Source organism: Piliocolobus tephrosceles, chromosome 3 (assembly GCF_002776525.5).
Source record: "Piliocolobus tephrosceles isolate RC106 chromosome 3, ASM277652v3, whole genome shotgun sequence".
NCBI lineage: Eukaryota > Metazoa > Chordata > Mammalia > Primates > Cercopithecidae > Piliocolobus > Piliocolobus tephrosceles.
Genome location: NC_045436.1, coordinates 16,460,863 through 16,487,432, shown reverse-complemented (window position 1 = coordinate 16,487,432; position 26,570 = coordinate 16,460,863). Strand labels below are relative to the sequence as shown.

At 39.1% G+C, this 26,570-nt stretch overlaps 1 protein-coding gene across 4 annotated transcripts in view; it reads left to right on the top strand.

Annotated features, from left to right (window-relative positions):
- GALNT7 (polypeptide N-acetylgalactosaminyltransferase 7) overlaps positions 1 to 26,570 on the top strand; it is a 150,835-nt gene that overhangs the window by 58,938 nt on the left and 65,327 nt on the right. For all 4 annotated transcript variants that reach the window (XM_023229082.3, XM_023229089.3, XM_023229105.3 and 1 more), the window contains one exon: positions 17,735 to 18,195. In XM_023229082.3, the coding sequence (XP_023084850.1) occupies positions 17,735 to 18,195 (461 nt within the window). The remainder of the gene's footprint in view (positions 1 to 17,734; positions 18,196 to 26,570) is intronic.

The following is a 26,570-nucleotide window of genomic DNA, read 5'->3' as shown; positions in this document are numbered from 1 at the left end:
TGCCAAAAAAGTTTTTTTGAAATAAAACGATTACTTTAATTATTTAGTATTGTGAACATGGTTATGATAAAATTAGAATATTGCTTCTTTCATCTAAAAGGCGGTAGGTAGCAAGATGAAGAAATGGAAATAGAAAGTAATGGGAAGTTAAAGTTAACTATCATATTCTTAATGTTTTAATAGAAGTATAATCTGTTTACTACATAAATCAGAAATTAAATTAGGAAAACATTCCCTGTTATTCTCTATGAAAGTAGTGTTCAGTGTTTTGATATGTCACTCCTAATCCTCACTTGGGTTTCATAGTGAACATTCTCATGTGTCCTAGAAAACAGACTGTTGGTTGTATTTCTGGATAAGTACTCTGTGAGGGGTTTTCCCCCTTTCTCTCATTGATACGTCTTACATTATGGGAGGGAAAAAAATGGAACTCTGGTCTTACATTAGTTAGCATGTCCTGGGAAATATAGTAAATTCTTCTGTGATGGTGTAATTATCTTCTGCTGTCTTTATGGAACCAGGCATTTGATAAATTTTTGGTTAGAGTAGAATATCAGCAAAGCTATAGGAATGGGCTCAATCGTGAATAGTTTAATTTTCTTCCACAGCCACAGCACTACTTTTGGTCATAAAAAGGCAAGAGTATTCATTAGCGATAGTTTGAACATCTAAAAATTCTCAGTAGTACCTCAGTCAGAACAGTGTGCTTAACATAGGATGAAAAGCACTTTAGTCCTTACTTATGGGACAACTGACTTAATTCTTTGTATTAAATTTTTAAAAATGTTTTTCCCTTTATTTCACAAGCTGTCAGGGGAAATCATGACCTAACACGTCGAAGGAACAAAACACCTTTGACAGGCAGATCTCATTGTGTAGAGTCAGAATTTGCTACTTTGGTGTAACTGGTTGCCAAAGATAGCCTTATAACATGATTTTAAAAAGCAGAATAAAGAGACATTAAAGTATATATTTATTGCATGTTTTAAAGGCCTCTCAAGTTAATTGTTTTTGTAAATGTCTGGGTTTCTACAAAGTAGAAGTCATTATCAAGCAGTCTTCTTGAAGTTGTTTAGCACTGTGGCCACCAGCACAGGATCAGGAGTCACAGGCCAGGGTTCAAACCTAGATCAGTGGCTTACTAATTGTGTGACTTAATGATATGTAATCTCCTTTCTAATCTCTGACTTCCTCAACTATAAAATGTGAGAGTAAAATTACAGGTCCTGTCTCACTGGATAGTTGTGAGGATTGGAGTATGTAACATACTTAACAGTGTCTAGTAGTTTTATTTTTTAAAATCAGAAATTGCACTGATGATGTTGCCCCCAAAATCCATCTAAAAAACATAAAGCAGACCCTCTTTTAAGTATATGAAGGCCAGGAAACATGTTTCCTGTTGAATAACTGTTATTATTTTGTATATGGGAGATAAGGAAAATAGAAATGGCACAGAATATAGGAGAAAGGAAGACACATAATAGAAGCTCTTCCTGTGCAAAAGGAGCAAAAGACTAAGACTCTCCTCAATTAGAGCTTTTTAGTCTGGTTGGGGAAGAAAAACTAACATATAGGACAGTTAGAGAATTATAAAAATATTGAGTAGAAATTCATAAGAGGGAAAAATATCACTGGAGCTAGAGCAGATGGTGGGGGCTGAGTCTTTATAAATGGAATTGGAACTGAACCTAGAAGGAAGAGAGGAGGAAAGCAGGGCAGTGCTGTAGGCTAAGGCTGCTAAGTGAGCAAACCCTAGAGGCAGGACTGAAAATGATTTTTTAAAATCACCTCCTGAAGGGGCATGACTGACTAATGAGTACAGGGACAGCTTGAGTGAGTACATAGTGGAGCCTGGTTAGGGAGGCTTTCAGTCTCTTAAAAAAAAAAATCCCTGACATATACTAGAAAGCAGTGGTTTTTATAAATGTTTGATTGATACCTATGAATTGTACATATTTATGGAGTGCATGGGATATTTTGATACATGCATACAGTGTGTAATGATCAAATCAGAGTAATTAGGATATATGTTACATTGCACTTTTTTTTTTTTTTTTTTTTTTTTTTAGAGACAGGGTCTTGCTCTATTGCCCGGGCTGGAGGGCAGTGGCACGATCATTGTTCACTGTGGCCTCGAACTCCTGGCCTCAAGCAATCATCCCACCTCAGCCTTCCAAGTAACTGGGACTACAGACACACACCACCATGCCCTCCTGATTAAAAAAAAAAAAAATTGTAAAGATGGGGGTCTCACTATGCTGCCAAGGCTGGTCTCAAATTCCTACCCTCAAGAGATCCTCCTCCTCAGCCTCCCAAAGTGCTGGGATTACAGGTGTGAGCTTGTAACATTCCTTTTCTTTGTATTGGAAATGCCTCAGATCTTTTCTTCTAGCTATTTTGAAATGTACAATAAATTGTTTTTCCCTATGGTCACCCTACTGTGATATTGAACACTAGAACTTATTCCTTCTATCTAAGTATATGTTTGTACCCATTAACCAATCTCTCTTTACCCCTTTCCGCTTCCCAGCCACTGTTAACCAGTTCTACTCTACCTCAGTGAGATCCACGTTTTTAGCTCTCACATATGAGTGAAAACACGTGGTATTTGGCTTTCTGTACCTGGCTTATTTCATATAGCATAATGACCTTCACTTCTATCCATGTTGCTGCAAATGACAGGATTTCTTTCTATGGCTGAATAGTACTCCATTGTGTATACATACCACATTTTCTTTATCCCTTCATCCACTGATGGACATTTAGGTTGGTTCCGTATCTTGGCTATTGTGAATTGTGCTTCGGTCAACATGACAGAGCAGGTATCCTTTGATATACTAATTTCCTTTCCTTTGGATAAATACCCAGTAGTGGGATGGGTGGGTCGTATGGTAGTTCTATTTTTAGGTTTTTGAGAAACCTCCATACTGTTTTCCATAATGGCTGTCGTAACTTACATTCCCACCAATGGTGTGTAAGAGTTCCCTTACTCTGCATCTTTGCCAGCATTGTTATTTTTTGTCTTTTTGGTAATAGCCATTCTGACTCGGATGAGATGATACCTCATTGCAGTTTTGATTTGCATTTCCCTGATTAGTGATGTTGAGTATTTTTTCATGTATCTGCAGCGTTTAACAGAGGTAAGTCTAAATGCAATATATAGAATAGGTTAAATGGAAGACACTGTTGGATTAATTCAGACTGCAGTGGTTAAGGATTTGGAATCCAGTATCTGTGCCAATTCCATCCTTCCTATTACAGCAGAGGGGGTATCCTCCTCCCAACCAGGCCAGTCCCCATGACTGGTTTGGCTCCCATCCCTTCTACATTCTCAATAACTTTCTATACTTGATTATCCCTTTTCTCACATGCTTTTTAATGTTTCACCATTTCCTTTGCTTTTAAAAATCTTCAAGCTTTTCCTATTAAAAACAAACTAAATTTTCTCATTCCACTTAATATCTCTTCCAGCTGCTTCTTCATCTCTATTCGTCCCTTAACAGGCACATATTTCAAAACTGTTGTCTATTCTTATTTGTACTCTTTCCACATCTCCCAGCTCCACACTTCCACTCACTCCAGTTGGGCTCTTGACACCATTACCCTACCAAAACAGCTGTCAGTAAAGTTATCAGTCAACTTCAACTTCACGTTACCAAATGCAATCCTCATCTTACTTGGCTTCTTGACATACTTCACCATGTCTTGAACACACTGTTTTGGTTTTTGTTTTTCTTTCAACATATTGGACTAGTCATCTGTCTCTTCTGTGGTCTCACCCTCTTCCATCAATCACGTAAGGGTTGGATTCCTCAAGGCCAGGATCCAAGGTCCTTTCCTTTTCTCACTTTATAATCTCTTCATCATTCATTTTATTAGCTCTTGAGTCAATTATTATGTGCACAAAGATTTCCGCCAAATTATATTCTCCAGTCCAGACCTCTTCACTGAGCTATAAATTCTATGTTTCCATCTCCTCTTGAATGTTTCAGAAGCACTTCAAATTCAGCATATCTAAAAGAACTCATCATCTTCAATTCTGGTCTATTTCAGTGTTTCTTCTCTCAGTGAACAGTATCCAGTTGAATAAGTTGCAAATCTTAAAGTCATTCTTCATACCTCCCTCTCCTTCATCACATATATCCAATCCATCATCACATTTGCTCATTTTACTTCCTAATTGCTATAATTTGGATGTCTGTCCCCGCAAAGCTCATGTTGAAATTTGATTCCCAATTTTGGAGGTGAGGCCTAATGGGAAGTGATTGGGTCATGGAGGCAGATGCCTCATGTATTGTTTTAGTGCCATCTTCACTGTAATAAGTGAGTTCTCATTCTGTTAGTTACCAAAAGCACTGATTGTAAAAACAAAACAAAACAAAACCTGGCACCTCCTTCTCTCTGTCTCTTGCTCCCTCCCTCGCCATGTGATCTCTGCACACACCCACTCCCTTTCCCTGCTGCCGTGCGTGGAGGCAGCCTGAGGCCCCATCAGAAGGAGATGCTGGTACCATGCTTCTTATACAGCCTGCAGAACTGTGAGCCAAATATTCTCTTTTCTTTATAAATTACACAGCTTCTGGTATTTCTTTATAGCAATACAAATGGACTAAGACACTAATTTACCCTTGAATCTGTCCACTTTCCACTTTTTTTCTTCCACCACCAAGATTCTCATCCAGACTACTACTATCTATTCCCGAATCTATCCTTGGTCACTCTGGCCTGTTTCCAGGTCTTATTACTCAGCCAGGGGATTGTTTTCAAAATGCTTCTGTCCCTTCCAAGGTGCACTGAAGCTATTAACTTGCTTTTTACTGCTCTCAGATGAAGTCTAGTTGCATTACCATGGACACCAGGCCTGGCTTGATCTAGCTACTACCTAATCTTCAGCCTCACCTTGCCCCAGGCGCGCCTCACTCTGTACTCCAGCCATATCTAGTCCTTCTTGCTTAGCATGGGCTTCCTGCTACGGGCACTTTGCACAACATGTTCTCTACGTGCGACACTCTTCTCTCCTCTCTTTACCTAACTAACTTCTCTTCTTTCAGATCTTTGCTCAGAGATGTACTCATTCTCAAGAAAGCCTTTTCTTTTCTTTTTCTTTTTCTTTTTTTTTTTTTTGAGATGGAGTCTTGCTCTATCGCCCAGGCTGGAGTGCAGTGATGTGATCTCTGCTGACTGCATGCTCCACCTCCCGGGTTCACGCCATTCTCCTGCCTCAGCCTCCCAAGTAGCTGGGACTACAGGCGCCCGCGATCACGCCCAGCTAATTTTTGTATTTTTAGTAGAGACAGAGTTCCACTGTGTTAGCCAGGATGGTCTCGATCTCCTGACCTCATGATCCGCCCGCCTCAGTCTCTCAAAGTGCTGGGATTACAGGCGTGATCCACTGCGCCTGGTCGCAAGAAAGCCTTTTCTAACTTCCTAAATTGGATCAATTCTCCTTGAAGTTTCTTACAGCACCATGTTTATGTGATTATTTGTTTATCTGTCTGCCCCACTAGACAGAAAGAGCAACAAAAGCAGGGATGTATTTGCTTACCTTTGTATCTCTGTAACCTGGTACATAGTAGGTACTCAGTACATATTTGTTGAACCATCAGTTAGGTGTTTGAAAGGAATGTCTAGGGCATAGCAACAAGGGGATCACAAAAATGCTTTGTGTGCTCTAGACGGTGGAAAGCAGTATGACAGATCCATCCTCTAGCTGAGTGGGAGAGAGCTGCGAGGAGTCCAGAGGCCTTTACAGTTCCATGCTCCTGGGGCCTCCACTGTTGTCTGTGAGAGAGCTGGCGAGCAGGCCCCACTGCAGCACTGCCATTACCATACTTCCCTGGCCTGTACCTTTGGACTTTGTCATTCTTGTTACTTTGACATCATGACTGTAGTTTTTAGCCCTGTTGACCACTCCTGTCTTGAAGTTCTCTCCCACTTTGCCTTCTGTAGTATTTTATTTTTAAGTTTATTCTTATGTCTCTGACAACATCTTGGCTTCTCTTCCCACTCATTTGCTCTATCCGAGTACTCATTCCAAAATTCAGCTTTGATCTCATGGCTCCCATGTAAGAGGATAAAGTCTGAACCCCTCAGCATTTCTTAAGAGGCCCTCTGAGGAACTGCCAGTATCTCGAGTTTCATCTTCTGCCCTTCTGTTATAGCAAATGATTTGGCATTCTCTGAGCACTCCATGTTTTTATGATTTTTGTGCCTTTTCCTCATGCCCCACCTTACATCCCCACCGCCTATGTCCTGGGGAGCCTCTACTATTTTCAAAACCCAGATCAGGTCACTGAGGCCTGCTCAGGCATTCCCTTCCTCCAGGCTGTGACTCCCTTAGAGGCAGGGCCTTTTTCTATAACATGGCACTTTATATAGAGTGTCTGGCATATAGTAGACCTGTAATAAATATTTGGATAACTAAAAAGGCAGTTCTTTTATCTTTTAATGATATATAAATAGTAACCTGAATGACAAATAACACTCATGACAAACCAGAGTATCACTATGAATAAGCATTCTTTCTTGAGAACAGGCCTGTTGATAGTTAAAAAGTAAAATGTCAAAAAGTTTATTACATAAATAACCTTGATCTACTCTGACTGTATTTTTCTGTCTCACATAATTACGGTACATTGTCACACCCTCCTAAAATGGATTTCTAGTCATGACATGGTAATAAAATGTTGTTCCAGGCTTTAAAATGATGCATCTGCCCTGAAAGCTTTGAGGTATTTTTTTCCCTGGTTATTTTTTCAGATTTCCGAGAGAAGGTTATCATATACCAATCATAATGTATGTGTTGTAAAGCGACACATTGCAATACTTTTTTTATGAGCTGTTACGTAAGCCGTGCTTCAGGGCAAAGCAGGGATGCAGTGGAGGAAGAGCCGTTTTATGCATTTCCAGCTGCAGAAAGTAGTAACATTTCATGTGGCAGTGCTATATTCATTCTGGAGTTTCTCCCCTAGAGGGATAATAGGACATTGCTTTTTTGCCTTTCAAAAGATATAACAAACATTCTCTCCCAACACAAATGCCACATTTGACCTCATTCTGCTCTCACTCAGTAAAATGTTTTTCTTAGTGTCATAATAATTCTGTTGGTGACTTTAATTTCCTATAAGGTTTTTAGGAAGATTTGGAAATCATTATGTGGTTTCACTGGGTTTGCCAGATGTGAAGGAGGATTAAGAATTAAACTGTATGCTTGGCTTTGGCTGGTATTAGATTGTAAAATGCACTTATATTGGAAACAAGAATCAAAGGATAGGACTAAATAAGTACTTCCCTGGATTTAAAAAAAAAAAAAAAAGTGTTAACAGTGTGGTCTCCAGGGATTGTTATTGGGAATGCTATTTTAAAATATTTTAAAGAGGATCAAGAAAAGAGAGAGTCTTAGCTCTTCTAAGTACTAAAGTAGGGTTGATTGGCACAAAATGAAAGTTCATTCCAAAACATTATGTGAGTGGGCAGAAGAGGAGCAGATGTGACCTCATTTTCAATCAATTCAGCTTTTAAGCAGTTCCCCTTTCTCTACCTGATGAAATGCTATGGCTGTTCTTTTGAAGGGTCTGTTTAGCAGGGTTAATTTCTTATTTCTTATCCTACTAAGCCATTTGGTTTTTAAATGTATATTTCCTCTCTCCATGTGCATACATAATATATATGCATACATAAGTTATTCATGTGTTTAAAATTTCTCACAAATTTTATTTTAAATCTTTCTTTCATTACTTTGCTTTCATTTTTTTTTTCTCTTCACTTTCCCAATACCTTTCTTATTTTTAGACAGGTCATTTTGTAGGAATAATGTGGTAAGATATTTCTTGTAAAATATTGACTCTTTTATTAAAATATTTTGTGTAATTTATGATGTCTCATCTTTAGAATAAAAGTGCTACTTAGGAGCTTTCTTTTTAAAATTCTTTGAAAATTGCATAGCTCCTAAACATGAAGAGTTAAAAATCTACTAGATCCTTTTATTATTTCTAAAAAGTATTATTATCAGCCTTTTACTACCTGTGGGAGATGGGCTTTTCAGTGGCATTCATGTGCCTTGTATTTATAGGCCTGTCTTGACATACGTGCTCTTACCACTGAAATGATGGCATAAACTTTGACAAATACAGTTTTATCACCTTTTGAAATATACTACAACACGATATGTTGACTATTTAATATTGATGTTTAATTTTTTTCAAGTTCAGTTCAAATCAGCTAGAGTTAATATTAAATATTCACAATAAGAAATATTTTTTAAACCTGTGATGCATATTTATGATTCAGTTTATGAGCCAAAGCATGAATTTTTATAAGGTCTCTGAAAGATAGAACTTACATAGATTTCGTAAATATTTTCAAATTTCATGTGTTACATAGACTTCTTAATTGTTTACAATGATAACTTTGATCTGCTCCAATTAAACAGTCTTAAGAATAAAAGTTTTTTTTGTAAAACGATAATCAATTTGTTGTTTATTTTTCTGTTGCAAAAATTAACCTGTATTTTGGTCCTGTAATTACTTGCTTGTTTTTAAAATTTATTCCCACTTGAGTATTAACTCATGTTTTTCTGACCTGATTTAGCAGGAAACTGTTTGCAAGATAAATTGGCCAAGAGAACTAAGACTAACATCAGCAGATTTACTTTTTCATGTTTAAATAAAGTACTCATTTTCCATGAAGTGCCAACATGATTTATCCAAATCTGAGGAAGAGAAGAAACTAAAAAAAGGATTATTCAAATTTTAGATATGTAGGGAAATAATGTTTTCACTTATCTCATTTGGATTCCCAAAATGCTAGCTTAAACCAAGGCAAGCAGTGGCATAAGATAATAGACCCAAAATCAGTTTATATTCCAGCAGGGTAATAGATGAGCCACACCTCGATGTTCTCCATTTACTCATCCATGAACAAACCATGCACTGAGTAGCTGCTGTCTACTAGGTACTCGGGACACACAGATAAATAATACACACTATCTGTCCTCAAAGAGCCCTCACTTCTGATTGGGGAGAAACATACAAACAGATACTAAGGCAATACAGAAGTGCAATGTTAGAAATACTAACAGGTGGCCGGGCGCGGTGGCTCAAGCCTGTAATCCCAGCACTTTGGGAGGCCGAGACGGGCGGATCACGAGGTCAGGAGATCGAGACCATCCTGGCTAACACGATGAAACCCCGTCTCTACTAAAAAATACAAAAAAGTAGCCGGGCGAGGTGGCAGGCGCCTGTAGTCCCAGCTACTCGGGAGGCTGAGGCAGGAGAATGGCGTGAACCCGGGAGGCGGAGCTTGCAGTGAGCTGAGATCCAGCCACTGCACTCCAGCCCCGGCGACAGAGTGAGACTCCGTCTCAAAAAAAAAAAAAAAGAAATATTCACAGGTACGAAAGCAGAATGCATTTGTGTACACAAAACAAAACCAACCAACCAAACAAAACAGGACCTAGGACCATAGGAGGAGGGCAGAGTTTCCCAGGAGTTGGTTCCTGAGTTTAAATGTGCTGGTGTGAACTACTGTGTGCTTAATGGTAAATTCACATTTACAAAATAGAACATTAGACATTATAGTGTTAACACAAAGAAGGTTTTGTATGAAATCTCCCTTTTTCAGTAATAATTTTAACTTATATGTTGAGAATTGAAAGTTTTTATTTTGTAATTTACCCTGATGCCTTTAAAATATGCAGTGCATTGTTATGGTTCTTTAAAAGTAAATTTAGCATAACTTTAGTAAATTTGATCATCTACTTTAGTTTGAATGAACTAAACTTTGTTCAAAATTGTACTATATACTTCTGAGTAAATATAATGGATTTGTTACCCATATTTACTAATATCACTGCCAAAACCACTTGTAAACTATACCTAATCACTGGAATCATCTAGAGTTCCAAAAGATCAAACTTATGACTTAGAAGGTTTTTTATTTCTGAAGTTTTTCTTCTTAATATAGCCTCTTATCTCTGAAACACTTTAAATAAATTTATATCATCTAAAGAAAGTTATACTTGTCCATTAAGATTGGGTTCTGGCAAAATAAAGATAATATTTCTTGTCAGTTGAAGAGCAATTTTCCTAAAGCCTGAGTGAAGAGGTGCCTCCCCACCAAAAAGTATTCACTCACCAATGTCCAGTGCTCTGAAATTAAATGTCAAATACTTACTCATGTATCTACTTGAAATGGAGATGACGATGGAAATTGGACACTGGCTAATTTTTTTGTTTTTTTTTTTTTGTGATGGAGTTTTGCTCTTGTCGCCCAGGCTGGAGTGCAATGGCGTGATCTCAGCTCACCGCAACCTCCACCTCCCGAGTTCAAGAGATTCTCCTGCCTAGGCCTCCTGAGTAGCTGGGATTACAGGCATGCACCACCATGCCCAGCTAATTTTGTATTTTTAGTAGAGATAGGGTTTCTCCATGTTGGTCAGGCTGATCTTGAACTTCTGACCTCAGGTGATCTGCCCGCCTTGGCCTCCCAAAGTGCTGAGATTATAGACATGCGCCACCACGCCTGGGCAACACCAAGACTGGGCATATCATCAGTGCATAATTATCGTCCAAAGACAGAACATATGGGACTAATGTGTCAATATTTTTTATATACTAAATCGAAATAAGTCTGGTGGGAACAAACCTGTTTAACCCTTGGTTGGCTTCTTCAGTGATTTTTAAATGCTTAGAATGGTTCAAAGGTTTTCACATTGAGATCTAGCTCCCCATCTTTCACCTGGAGGAAGAAGCTCTGTGGGGGGTTAGAAACAGGGGGATGGCTGTGCATGCTTTGTCTTCTGTTTAAAAAGGGAATTCCGTCTCCAGAAGGCAGGGAATTGCACTGGATGCGAATGTGTAGATGGTTTTGGATAATATTCATATGAGGTTATCTTCAATAACTCAAAGAGATGACAAAAAATAGTTGATTAGCCAGGCACAGTACTTCACCCCCTGTAATCCTAGCACTTTGGGAGGCCGAGGTAGGAGGATCGCTTGAGCTTAGTAGTTCAAGACCAGCCTGGGCAACAAACTGGGACCCAATCTCTATTAAAAAAAAAAAAAGGAAAAGAAATAGTTGGTATTTTTCTAATGAGCCTGTAGTGTTTTTGGTACATTTAATTTTCCTGTTAAGTCAGGCAAATCATGAAATTATCCTAATGGTGTGGGAGAAATTGCATTAAAACTGGGGGAAAAGAGCCCAAGACTTAAAACTTACCCCGTCTAGATGTTGTGTGGTTGATCACAATTACTGCACAGAATGCACAGAGATCTTTAGAAAATTATTGTGTTGATACAGATGGGGACTTCTTTTAAGAATTCCAAATGGTATGCATAAAAATCCTAAGATGAGTTAACAAGTTGCAAAATTGTGAGATTTATTGGGAGGCTCTTATATAATGGAAATCTTCCTTTTATTCAGATGACTAGGTGTTCAAAAATGTGATATAGACAACTTTTTAAGAAGATACCTTTGTTTTTGAAACAGGGTCACAGCTGTGGTCCCCAGGCTGGAGTGCAGTGGCACAGTCATGGATCCCTGCAGCCTAGGAAGATACTTATTTATTTCAGTATTCTTCACTATAGTACAGGATAGATCTGTATTATTATATACTGTATTATATATTTTGCTTATTTGGTTAAAGGGGGTGGCATCTAATTGGCTCAAAATACCCCCTTAGAAACCTGATAAAATCTTTCCAGTAGGTGGCTAAAACTGCATCACAGACTTACCCACTTGTAACTGCAGTTGCCATAGTATATCAGAAGTCTTGAGATAAAAATAAAAGATATAACTATTAACTGTTACTTAATAGGCTGCACTCCATTGTCAAGAGTACCAGTGTTTCAATCCGTAAAGTAAGTTTGGGACGAACTGGTTTACTGTATAGTACTCAGCCTGGTTACCCTGCTTAAGTTTAATATACAGTATTAGAGTTGCTGACCTGGATTTCTTTTAGTGGAGCATTATGATGTCAACTCTACTATTTTCTCTATTTTGTTGCCCTTTGGTTTATATCTTGGCCTGATACTTAAAGAAAGGAAAAAAAAAAAGAAAGACAAGCAATAGGAATTCCTCTAAGCTAGTATATTTCTTTGAGGAGATAATTTTTACCAGAATGTCATACTTTAAGCCACACCCACAGCTTATGTAGAAGTTTTATATTTCCGTAAAGTTACCTGAAAGCATACTTTATCCATTTTCAGTTCTGCTGTAGTTGCTAACAGAGGCATTGCCATTGAAAAGTGGCCTTCCATCTCCTTTTAGTTTAGGGATATTAAAATATACTTGGAAATGGGTCCTTTCCTGTATAGATGACATTCTAGATATTCAAGGACGGGTAAGGTCTCTGTTTAATCTTGGGCTTATGCATTTTAAGCCCTGATTAAGCACAGACAAATTCCTTGACCATGCCCAGCAGGGCTACAGCTCCCAATGCAGTCATCGCTCAGTGCTCTGAAAGGAGCAAGACATGGAGGTCTTCAGTCAGCAGGAAATGTCTAGTCCATCCAGCTGTAACTAAGCAGAGAGAAAGAAGGGTCCTGAGGCTGGTGCACCCCACATTCCCACCCACATCCTGCCACATGTTGGTGAGAGTCTGGGGAGCCCCAGCCTACTAGCACGCCTTGTTCCCTCTGCATTTCTGGAGCTTATTTATTTTTACCACCTCCCTCTCTGCTTTCTGTGCCCATACCTTCTGCTCCTTTTAGGTAAGTGCAGCCAGAGAAAGGATGCTGGTAGGATTTTTCTGATGAAAGGTGTTTTTGATCAAGAGAGTTAAAAATCACAGAATGAAGTTTGGCTTGTTATGCCTTTAAATTCTGTGGCTCATGAGGAATGATAACCAAATAGTGTGCATGTCGTTCAAGCAGTGGCCCTTTCCTAAAGCTAAGTCATTTCTCAAGAGATCGTGTGACTGCATAAGCTCATCATTAAAAGCTTAGTTTTCTAGGCTTCACCTACGATTTCAAATTCAAGCAAGCCTAAGTTACTGTCATTTGCTCTAAAGACCATTTTTCTAAATCCCTTTGGATTTATATTATCTCTACCAAAGCATGGCCATCTTGGAAAAATATTACGTATAAGCAGGATTTGGAGGTAAGAAGGGGCACTTTGTAAGTTGTAAGACTGCCCTGACCTTACTTCTGGTAATCCATATTACCATCCAGTGATAAGTGATTATATTTTTCAGTCCATTTCCATTTCCACCTTTATGAACATACTGATCTTGGAAAATTATCTACTCATCCTCTTTTCCATTTCTGTTTAACAGTGATTCATTGGTTTGGACTGTAGAGTGCATCAGCTGGTGTTTACGAAGGCACTATAGTATCAGTGAGTCACAGAGGCATCTACTGATTCTCATTCACTCTTAGACAGAAGGAGTATGTAGCTTTCCTCCTCAGGGGAGTAAAGTATTACACTACTTTATAGCCATTGTTCGAATCATATAATTCTTAGTTGACTTGGGGTTAGACAGACAATTCTTGTATTTGGTTTTGCCTTCAGATTTAATGACATGCAGCCTTTGAGAAGTGAGCAAACTCAATTTTTCTGGTGCTATTATATAGCATTATTAAAAGTACAATGCTGTGGAGGGAATATAGAGTTATGTTCTTGGTGAATTCATAAGGTATTGCCAGTACAGGTCTATCTGATCTAAGCCCTGCTCTCCCATCTTGTATTTTCCATTCTTTATCTCCGCTTTTCTTTTCAGAGTCTGTCTTACCTCCAAAGCAGAACTTTTAGGATTCATTCGTTTATTCAGTGAGTATTTATTGAGGAATTATGTGCCAGGATAAGCACTGGGGATACAGTGGTGTGTGCGATGGACATAGCCTGTGCACTCACAGAACTTACAGTCTAGTGCAGGGATTGAGGGGCCAAATCCAGCCCAACACCTGTGTCTCTAAATTCAGGGTTACTGGAACACAGCCATACCCATTCATTTACATATTGTCTATTGCTGCTCCCACACTACAGAGGCAGACTTGAATAATTACCACAGAGACCCTGTGGTCTGCAAAGCCAAACATGTTTACTACTTAACCCTTTGAAGAAAAAGTTAGCTGACTCCTCTCTCATGGATAGTGATGGAGACATTTCATAAATGCAGTCTAGAGCTTAAAAGCCTTGCCAACCCCACTGAGGAGTGTATATTCTCCAGAGGGCAGTGGGCTACTGCTGGAATATTGTAAGCAGGGAAAGAAACATGTTGATATATGAATTTTAGAAAAGTCCCTGTGGCTGCTGTGTAGGAAGTACATGTGTCAGGGTGAGAAGCACTAGGTCATAGTGGTTAAGAGTATGGACTCTTGAGCCAGACTATTTGGATTGAAATTTTGACTCTGCTACATACTGATTCTAATCTTGGGTAACTTCCCTGTCAGATGTCCTGTCTATAAAATAGACATGGCAATCATAGTACCTAACTCATGGGATTGATTAAGTTAATATATGTGAAGCACTTAGGACACAGTGTTTACCATCATCACTATTATTCCTATTGAAATCTTGTTCAGAGGTGAGGGTGCCTGAATTAAGGCAGCAGCAGTGAGGATGATAGAAAGAAGTGGCCAGATGGAGGCTCTATGCAGGTGATAGAATTGACAGGAATTTATGATTAATTGGATGTCAGAAGGATAGATAAAAGAGAATAAGAAGTTTTGGATTTCATCAGTTGAGTGAATGGTGGTTTCAGTCCCTGAAGTAAGGAGACAGTCAGTGAAACAGGCTTGTGATGTGAGGTGAATGATAGGTTCAGTTTTTGGTATGTTAAATTTAGCTACTAGAGAGAGATGAATAGAAATGTTCAGGAAGCAGTTGCCTATGAGGTTTAGAGTTCAGAAAGGTGATATGGGCTGGGGAAATGGATGTAGCAGTGATCACTATAAAACTGGTCATTGAGCTTGGAAGAGAATGAAATAACCCAGCATGAGGAAGGAGTGACAAATAGACTAATAACAGAACCCTGAAGAACACCAACAGTTTAAGATTAGACAAAGAACCATTAAGTCAAACAAAAAAACAGCTTTTGGAGGAAAATAAACATGAATTTTTAATCCATTAAAATTTCTCTCATTGAAATAGTTGAATTTGAAAAATATTTAAATTTGCAATTTTGGTATTAGCATAGGCCAACCTAGACTATAGCATGTATTTCACAATTTGATTTCATGTTATCATATTCTATATTCTTCTAATATTCAATTTCCTCTGTATGGAACATTAGGTAACTTAGTGGATGCTATGGCTTCTGGATGCTGACATCGTATGAGCTGTTCAAACTACTCTTATGTATTTAATAACATTTCCTTACCTCCCTGTTTACCAATTCTCTTGAGCCTGTGATAGGAAAAACTAAAGTGGAGGAGAATGTCTTTCTCCTTTTTGTGTTATACTTGTTTCAGCATCAACAACTTGGAACCAGTTTGTTACAACATTTTATAATGATATCTCTATATTAATTTATTTACAACACTAACATAAGTAAGTATAATTTTGGAAGGAGCCAGGAGATAAATTGGAGAAACAAACACTTTTTCCATCATCAGAATCACCCCTTACTTCTCTCTTATAGTCATGCTTGCCTTATACTTTACTTAGTTAATTCCCAAGAGAATCTTCAGTCCTTCTTGAATATGATTTCCAGCAAAACAGCCTTCTACTCACTTACCCTGACCCTTAGTAGGGCTCACAGGTTAGGCTCAAGCTAAGACCCTGAGATATGACAATCAGAAGGCTGATCCAGAGGCTTTCTCAACCCTGTACCACACAAACCTGAACAAAGGCATCACATTTATACAATCAGGCTGTGTTGCCTTTTCTATTTAGGGGAGAACTTGTGAAAAACTTTGAAATGGTCCCAAAAGATGACTGTCTAACTGAACTTTCCAACTTATCTCACCCTTTCCTATTTTACAGTCCTGGAAATTACAGAAAACTGAGAGTGATGCAAAAGACTCTTGTCCATTGAAATGCAAGTTGTTCTGGTGGAATGTAGTTGATTATTGCCCTACGCAGAGTGACCAGTTTAACCAGATGTGCATCAATTTGTAAATTCTTTGCAATATCCTTGATATTTATGTTTGTCCTTTGGATTTCTTTTTGAACCAGTTGTAATATCTTACAGGTTCCTTTTTTAATGAGTTAGTTAAAATCTATGTCCCGTCTTCAAAAAAAATTATCTTGTTATATATACACATGTATGTTTATACATGCATATCACATTCTAGAAAAGTTCACAATAAGTTGGTAGCTGTAATCACCTCTGCAGAAGGAAAGGCAGGAAAGCTTGGTTTTCACTACATGCCCTTTTGGATGTTTTGAATTTTGCTTTGCATGCCTATTTTTGAACTTTTGAAAATCAAGTCTTTGCCATCTGTTAACTACTAACTTCACATCTGAAATAACTGACTTTCTATAAAGATTTTTGCCTCTAGATAAACTACTCATAGAGAGCACCTATACATCAACATTATACTTAGAGACTTACTTTTGTATTTTTTAAGGCAAACTAGTAAACTTTACTTTTCAAGGTAGCTCTAAACCTGTAGAAAGATTTTGGTCGGGTGGTGCTAATACTATGACTGTAGGGGAATCTATCTGTAGCTAATTCTATCTGTAGGGCAATCACACAGTCTTAGTGTGGAGGGAAGTGGCAGACCCATCAGCCTATTTTACAGTTGTTCTGTGTGCACCTTGCCTCTTCCCCAGCTACGTCCTCTATAATCCTCTTGTCTAATTATAATGAGCAGCCCTCCCATTAAGCCAGTGATTCTCAGGCTTAGATGTATATTAAAATCACCAGGAGTGCTTTTAAAAATCGAAATACTTAGACCAATTAAATCACAATGTCTGAGGGTAAGACACAGACATTGGCATTTTTCAAAGCCATCAAGGTGATGCCAATGTTGAGAAACAGTGTCTTGTGCAAAGAATGGTACTGGCAGAAGCAAAAGCACTGATAATATCTGACTGGAAGATCTGCATAGGTGATGAAGACGGTCCAAACAGCAAAGAGAGGCACCCTTTACTGTGAATGAATATCCTTGTACAAAGAATCTGTTTTGACCCATGCTGCTTCTGGAATGGGGCAAACTAGGTATGGGGGAGTGGTTTAAAAGCCCAAGCTGACTTAGTTACAGATATTAGCTTTTTTTATACTTCTGAATTCAGATAAACTCTCAATGAGTAAAAAATACCAAATTGGGACTCTGCATATCCCCGCCTTGTTCCTCTGCCATTTGGGGCACTGAGCCAGCCTGCTGACAGTGACATCCATCTAATACCACTGCCACCATATGGTTGTGCTACCGACAAAAGGTTATATTTATCACACACGGGCCAACTGGGAAAACCACATACTGTATAAACATGACCTATTAAGCATCTGTTTTAATCAAAGATTCTAGAACTTCTTTGCTCTAACCCTTAAAAATATGCTTTATTAAGGGGCCTTTGATAGAGAGGTAGGTTTGTAAAGGGAGAAGTAAAAATGCATCCTTTCATTAATTTTGAAATAGTAAGGTGAGGCGATAGCCTATTTCTTGGTATTTCCTCTCTACTCTGAAAGCTGTCTTCTAATGGGAAGTCCTGATTAATGTCCCGCTTGTTTTCCAAACTGTTTTATTGTTGCCTCAGCCTTTTTTTAAACCTGAAAATTGGTCTCATGAACTCTACTGTGGTGGTTTGCCTTCATATACTCATTGTATATCCCCTCCCTTTTGTATAGGAAGACAGAGATGTCAATGACCCCATGCCCAACCGAGGCGGCAATGGACTAGCTCCTGGGGAGGACAGATTCAAACCTGTGGTACCATGGCCTCATGTTGAAGGAGTAGAAGTGGACTTAGAGTCTATTAGAAGAAAAAACAAGGCCAAAAATGAACAAGAGCACCATGCTGGAGGAGATTCCCAGAAAGATATCATGCAGAGGCAGTATCTCACATTTAAGCCTCAGACATTCACCTACCGTGATCCTGTGCTTCGCCCAGGGATCCTCGGTAACTTTGAACCCAAAGAACCTGAGCCTCCTGGAGTGGTTGGTGGCCCTGGAGAGAAAGCCAAGCCATTGGTTTTGGGACCAGAATTCAAACATGCAATTCAAGCCAGCATTAAAGAGTTTGGATTTAACATGGTGGCAAGTGACATGATCTCACTGGACCGCAGCGTCAATGACTTACGCCAAGAAGAGTAAGCACACATCCTCTTCTTTCTAACAATGGGGCAGCTGTTGTTTTCATAGGTTTTTACGTTTAGTTAGATTGTTAGAATGGAGAAATTATTGATGCCTTTATTTCAAGGAAATAAGAGGATCTTTGAACAGCAAAATGGTCAGAAGGAGGCGGTCCCTACATTTATGCCATTGTATTGAAGGTAGGCTGTATAAAATTCTGGGGCACTCTACATCAGTGCTGTTCAAACTAAGGTCCCCAGACTGGCACTGGTCTATGAATTTTTTGTTACTAGTCCACAGTGAGAAAATGAGCTTGCACCAGGATGTAAGTCAACTACATTATTAAATACTTCCTTGATTTGTTGATTTTCATTCTGGAGCAAGTGCCTTATCTTGTTGTGGAACAATAGCAAACAGTAACAGTGTTCTGGGTATCTAGCATAATGAACTAGATTTATGTTTCCTTTAATTTTTTTCCTCAGTACTGAAACTGGGAATTGAAACACTTGACTGTCAGCAAAAGGAACACTCAGATAAATAAAACTGTGACCTAAGATTTCCAATTCTTTTCACATAGTATGATTTTTAAATGAAAGATTTTCAGCTCTTAACTTTTGATGGATAGTGATTACTGAATGAACTCAAAACTTTTCTCTTTCAGTTTATTCAATAACTGGTTCTACTACTATAGGATCTACATAGCTTTCATGAATGTAGCTGGAAATTTAATTCACTGCTACTAGAAAACACTCAGAATATATTCCTGATGACGTACTGTTAGCATCATCTTAATTTTTAAAAGGTTAATACAGCAGGTGCTCACGCCCCCATACCTATTCACATACACGTATCATGTACACACACACACTCACACACATACACATACACCTGCTCACCAGCATTCTTTATGACCGCTAAGTAAAATCCTGTGTCTGATACAATGCCATTCAATGGACTTTGAGTATTCCTGTACCTTTATTGGTAAAAGTGAGACGAGATGAGTGAAATGTGCAAAGAAAATAGGAGTGGAAGTGCAGCAGGATGATGGTGAGAGATACAACCTCTTATACAGAGAAGAGTCAGAACATCTCCAGGGGCTGTGAAGGCAGAATCTTGGAGTAATTTATTCCCAGTAGAGACTTGCCTAGTCATAGATAGCATTGTCAGATTTAGCAAATAAAAATACAAGATGCCCAATTAAATTTGAATTTCAGGTAAACGGTGAAAAAATTTAGTATATGTTCCAAATATTGCATGGGACATACTTAAAAATTTTTTTAAATTGGATTTCCCAGAAATCCAATTTTAACTGGGTGTTCTGTGTTTTATCTGGTGGTCTTAGGAGATAAAGATGGCTGTTAAAGAGTGAGAGCTGCCATATGAGGACCCTGTAGGACCCCTAACAGGATCTAGAGCCCCTCATCTAGAGTGTGTCTCAGTTATCTTCAGTGTAGCAGTCAGTCAGATCCCTCATCTTGGTTACACAGGTGCTTTGCAAAATGACTGGTGGCATTCTCATCACTGTAATGGGGGAGAAGGGAAGGGAGACTTTCTGCTGCAGGCCGGGACTTAGTATAAGTTACTGAATTCTCACAACCAAACTGTGAGAGAGCCCTTACCTGAGTGTGTGAAGTCTGAGGCTCAGAGTTGTGACTTCTTTGCATTTACCCAGAAGAATGGCAAAACTCCGAGTCACCCCTAGGTGGTTTGGTGTGAAAGCCCCTTCATTTCCATCACTGCACACCTGAGGTATGTATCTCTCTCTAAGTAGTGTACCTCAGTACAGATGTTACAGTCAGAGGGTTAGCTTAGCAGTTTGGAAACAGAGATTTTAGCACTTGAACTGTTTATTTAAAAATATGTCACTTAAAACACCAATATAAATATAGCTAACTTTTCAATATAAGAGATACATTAAGAAAATTAAACGACGTACAAGGCTTAAAACAGGGCACAGGATTTAGAGACATCCTCTGCGCCTCCCTCCCTTAACCCCTCACATCCAGTCCATCAGCAAAGCCCCTTGGTTCTACCACCAAAATGTAGCCCAGATCACTTCTGAGGTCCGCTTCTTTCCTCTCATCTGCCTCCACCTGAAGCCATGCAACCATCGTCTCTCCTGGAATCCTGCAGAAGTCTCCTTACTGGTCTTCCCATTTCTACTCCTGCCTCTTACTATCTATTATTGAGACACAAATCAGTGTGGTCTTTTAGAAACTCAAATGTAAAACCATTCTGTGCCTTCCCATTGCACTTAAAACCCAAACTCCTAACGTGCAGCAGCCCCCATGCTGTGGCCCTTATCCACCTTGCAGACCTCTTCTTGCTACTCTACTTCTTGCCCACGTAGTCCAGCTGTGCTGGCCTGTCTCAGGTCCTCTGCATATGCTTTTCCATCCTCCACGAATGCTTGCCTTTCTTCCCATGACTGGCTGGCTTCTTCCCAGCCTTTAGGCTCACTTGCACTTCTCTAACCATGCTGTCTTATTTGCTAAGGCCCCACTTTATTCTCTATTACTTCTCTTTAGCCATTTTGTTCATGGTATTTATCAAATTTTATAATTAGATATTGGCTTATTAAATTGTTTATTGGCTGTCTTTCTCATTAGATAAGTTCCTAAGAGCAAGAACCATGCCTATTTGTAATCCTAGTAGCTGACAAGTAGGAACTCAGTAGTAGTACCCAGTTGGTAAATATCCATCGAGAATGAATGAATGTATGAATGAAATCAGCCAGGGTTCAAACCTTAATGCCATCACTAGATGTGAGATCTCTGACCAGTTACTTATCCTCTCTAACCCTCAGTTACCTAAACCTTAAGACAGATCTAACAATACCAATCTCTCAGGATTAGCATTAGAGTTAAATGACATAATTGACTACAAAAAGTCTTTTATTAGCCTGTTGGTTAGAAACCTAAGTATTATTAGCTGTTTTTACTGCCATGGTATTTTCTTCATTACCTTGTTGTTAACATTCAGATGTTTTCAGTTACTATTTAGCTTTGATAGGCTCTGTTGCTTTTTGGAAAATATGAATGTCACACATTGCCTTATCTACATCCTCTTGCTTCCGCTAGTACCTTCCATGATGCTAAAGCCTTCATCTCCTTTAAAAATTTCAGACACACTGATTTCCATGGGAACCTCGCATCTCTGAGTCCTCCTTCCACCCCGCAGTTTCCTTCCTGTCTCCTTTCTTTCCTTCTTCCATGCCTTGCATAGCCAGTTGTGTCCCATGTTCTTTCCTCTGGCACTACTGGAACAGTGCCTAGAAACAGGACATTGCATGTTTTTGTGTATTATTTCTGTAAATATTGTGTCTCCAATAAAATTAAAAGGCCCAAATCTATTTTAGTAAATGCTCCTAAGCCTCTCTTTGAAATCCTATACTAGTGATAAAAGTCATTTTTAATATTTCAAAATGCTCAAATATAATAAATCCCAGAAACTTTTTAAAACTGAATCCAAATTATTTTTTAAACTGGATTCTGTCTCACACTTTAAAAAAAAATGAGACAGACTTCATTCCTTTTTGAACACTTACAATTCAGTGCAGAGTATAACATAATTTTCTAAGTAAAATTATTTATACTTTAGAATGGGGACAATCTTTGGAATTTTTCTCTAAAATAAAAACCAACCGGCCGGGCGCGGTGGCTCAAGCCTGTAATCCCAGCACTTTGGGAGGCCGAGACGGGCGGATCACGAGGTCAGGAGATCGAGACCATCCTGGCTAACACGGTGAAACCCCGTCTCTACTAAAAAATACAAAAAAGTAGCCGGGCGAGGTGGCGGGCGCCTGTAGTCCCAGCTACTCGGAAGGCTGAGGCAGGAGAATGTCGGGAACCCAGGAGGCGGAGCTTGCAGTGAGCCGAGATCGCGCCACTGCACTCCAGCCTGGGCGACGGAGCCAGACTCCGTCTCAGAAAAAAAAAAAAAAAAAACACCAACCATGAATAAAAATCGCCTAAGAGTTGCATATTACCTAATATGCATATTAGCACGTGTCTGCTTTTACTGGCAACATATTGAAAACATATCGTACATCCATATTGTGCACATGAGGATGCACCCTTCCTCATCCTCATCCCTCGTGGGGAATGTGCTTGGAGCGCCTCAGAAGCTGGCTTGCTGTGGCTGGCTTTTTGCCGCTTCAGAACACAGGCCCTAACCGCCTTGTTCTTCTGCCTCTGTCTGTCATAGAAATGAGGCACCTGCATAGCTTAGAGACCAGGCTTGGGCTGTTTGTCCAGCTGTGACGTCTGACACTGTGGTTAGCTTGTTCCTTCTTGTGGCTGTTCTGTAGTCTTTGTAGATGAATGTTCTCTTCCCTAGAAGCAGGAGAGAAGTGTCCAGCTGCTGGCATGACTCACACTTCTGTATGTGATAGCTTTGAATTACATTCACTGACTGAGTAATTTATTGGCTGTTGATTGCTTGTTAAAAGGGTGAGTAACAGTCTTTTGAGTGAACTGGAGGCCTACTTCTTTTTTAAAGACTTGAGCCAAGAATGACTTCACCTGCCTTCACACTTTTTTTCTATAAAATACAAATATAATTTTCTTCACAGTTCAATAGATATTGAGTATCTCTGATATGTAATGCACTGTCCCTGCCTTCAAGGGGCTCAGCATCAAAGGAAAGAATGCTATAATGTAAGGCAGAATGTAGGAACCTTTAGAAAGGTCTTTAATAATGTGGTTCAGAAGAGTGAGAGGTCAAGTTACAGGGGAGTCAGAAAAGGATACTTTGCCAGGCATGGTGGCTCATGCCTGTAATCCCAGCACTTTGGGAGGCCGAGGTGGGCTGATCTCATGAGTCCAGGAGTTCAAGACCAGCCTGGGCAACATGGTAAAACACTGTGTCTACCAAAAATACAAAAAAAACCCAGCTGGGCGTGGTGGTGCATCCCTGTGGTCCCATCTACTTGGGAGGCTGAGGTGAGAGGATACCTTGAGCCCAGGAGGCAGAGGTTGCAGTGAGCCGAGATCACGCCACTGCACTCCAGCCTGAGTGATAGAGTAAGAGCCCATCTCAAAAAGAAAAGAAAAGAAAAGAAAATGATAGTTGAGGGGAATACTAGGGAAGACCCTGAAGGATGCGTAGGGTATCTTTAGGAAGAGGGCACATGAACATGTAGCAGAAGACATGAACACGTAGTTCATGGATCCGGTTTCCTTGGATCTGGAGCTATGTGGAGAGAAATACAGCTGGGAAGATAGTAGGGCATTGGCAGACTACATGCCATTCACAGAGCCTACATTGAATCTGGTATTTGGGAAGACCCATTGAAGGTTTATAAAGAGAACTTTGCGGATTTCAAACTAGTAGAGGTGTTGGAGTAGATTGGGGGTGGAGACTTGTTAGAGGGTTAGTGGCATTCGAGTGGGAACTCCAGTGGAGGTTATAGAACCAGAAAAAGGAGATTCAATGTAAGAGAACAAAAGAGTTAGAAGCAGTAGGCTTTGGGAGGTGATGGAGTGGAAGGGGAAATCCAAGATAAATCCAAGGCTTTGAAGCTCAGTAACACAAAGAGTAGTGATGCCATTAACAGAAAGAGGCTGGTTAGGATAGAACAAGCCACTCTGCCCAAAACTCATTTACCCGAACTGGTCTGCCCCCTGGTTTAGATGAATTCATGCAGAGCCAGTCAGGATGAGGAGCCTGTTCATGGGAAGAAGTAGAAAGTTCTATTTGTAGATAGGTTAGATTTTCTTCTGATACAGTTTGGGATTTTATTTCCTTTCACTGTGAACTGCTGACGCAAACACTTAGAAATTATTCTTACCCTTTTTTTCTGCCCAACAAAGCAGACAATCAGAGGTATTTTGATTCAAACAAGTGAATTAAATGTTTTGACTTATTGAATGAATTCATTTGCTTCTAATATTTAACCTTTTCTCCCACCTACACACCTTTTGCATTTCTGTTTTGTAGAAAGCTATCTTAGTTGCAATTATAAAGTGAGATGATAGATGTAAAAGTGCTTTGAAAATTCTAAGAGCTATGCACATGTTAGTAAGATTGTTAATATCTTTCTTAAACTTGTCTATGGGAAATATTTTTTAAAGATATATTTTACATTTACACTCATGCCTTATATGCCAGATAATTCTCCTCTTACCTGAGTCCAAAATACATATTGACTCTTATACTGTAATTTTACCTAACATGAATTGTGTTTGTGAGGTTTTCTTCTCTATCCATGTTAAAGGTTCTCTTTAATATCTACCAAGCTATTTAGAATGTATTGCTATAATTTATAAAATGGTTGCTATTTTTAAAACATTGATTTAGTTGGAATACTATAGCTTTCCTTTTAATTTGTTTTTACTTATCCATAAATTTCAGCTAGAGCTAAAACCTTAAAATGTTAAGACAAATATTTAGAATATATAGAAATCATATATACACATACATTTATGAATCATGTTTATGCAGAGGTATTTGTACTTTGCCCTAGTTTCTGTTTTTGGAATATGTGGTGGCTCTATCTGACCATCCAAACTAATTGATAACAATTTTTCACACACAATCCTTTTTTTACATAGATTGCCCAAAATATATTGCGTTTTTCAGACTACAGTTTGGCAACTTTAGGTCTCATGTTCAGAAAACACATTTGAAAGTAGTTTCAGATGACCCAAGTTGCTTACTGGCCTGAAAATTTTGACTCTTGGAAACTAGAGTACTTTGTGAATTCAAGGGTTTTCCAGATTTACTTTAAAATAAGTCCTTGTGTTCTGATGCCTGTTTTTCATCTTCACACACATATAAACACAAAAACATATATACATTGCGTGTTAGAATTTTCTCAAGTTGATTTTTGTTTAAGGTTCTGGCTAACAACAGACGTATTTAGACAAACTGAAATTATTTTAAAAAACAGGAGTTAACTTACATTACTCCCATTTCCACAGCAGTTTAGGGAGGTACCGTATTTATTTCAGTGAGGCTACAAAAACTGGAAATTGAGGTAATTTGTTTCTCTAAACCTCCGTTAGCAGAGTAGCAGCAGTCTTGAATCCCTTTCTCCCTGAAGTGCCTTCTTACCCTTGATAGGTTCTAGATGGCTCCCTTCCCTTGGTGGAAACGTCCTTCTGCTCCCAGACCTCATTTGGTTGATGAGAGCCTTCCCACTCTCTGGTTCTTGTCCAGGTTGCTCTATTGACAGAGGATTTATCTTCATTTCCCTCCTTCATCCCTCTAGCTCTGCCACCAATGTTACAAATCACAAAGTACGCCTGATAAAAAGTTACAAACTCACATTGCATTTATTATATTTCACAGCCCTCTACCCCCACCTATGAATTTAGAATAAGTTTCCTGGAGACTAGTTTGAAAAATATTTGTGGTGGCACCGCTAGATATCCCATAACATCCCACCCCAGTGACAGACAATTTCAGGAAAACCTTGACTCTTTTTCTCTCTTCAGAATAAGTCGTTTGCGCATGGGAAACACTAACAGAGATTAAGGGATGTTTTTTGCACCCTTTCCTCCTAGAGTATCTCAGTGTTTGAGCTAACAGTCTTTTCAAAGTATTTAGTCATTGTTCTCTGCCAAAAGGTTATCAGTTCCTTCCAAAAGACAGGCTGTGCCAATAGACCCAGAGGTGCTAGAGTGCAGTGTGGATCGCGGAACACACGCCCCTTTCCCGCAGTGGGTCAGCATGGTCACCTGTGGTAATTTAGCTCAGACTATTCCAGAACCATTACATACAGTCTGTCTACTACAATATGTGTTTCTTTGATGCGTATTGACTCCTGTGCATTTGGTAAATAGGGAAATTATATCAATTCAGTGTGTAAGTCTTTGTGGTTCATAGATTTCCTCTCGCATAGTAATGTTTAGAAGTGATCAGGAATAAGGTTTCTCACAGCTAAAGAGATTGCCATAAAAATTATTTATGAAGACCTTAAGGGGACAAAAATTATCTTCTGCAGAAGTGTTTTTCTTTAGTGAAAGACATGGGAAGTTTATTGGCTTTAAGACCCACTCACTCTACTTGCCGCTGTATTTAGCTGTCTGAAGAAGCTGCACGTGCATCCAAAGAAACTGAGAAGGAAATTGATTGCTGAAGAAGGCTATCCTTGGATTATACTTTTAATTTTGGTGAAATTGCTCTGTATTAAAAATGAATGTCTCCAAAGACCTACAAAAAGGAAAACACAAGCCTATGGGTGTTAAGTTTGCAAAAGATGAACTATGATACGAAATGCAAAAATTTGTGGCAATTTTAACTGTGCTGATTGGTTTTGGTTTCCTTAGGGCTCTGGTCCCAAAGTTCCTTAAGTTTTGTGTGGTCTGCTCCTATCCCTATTTTTTTTTTCAGTCTTATTGTCCTTCCTTCCTTCCTTCCTTCCTTCCTTCCTTCCTTCCTTCCTTCC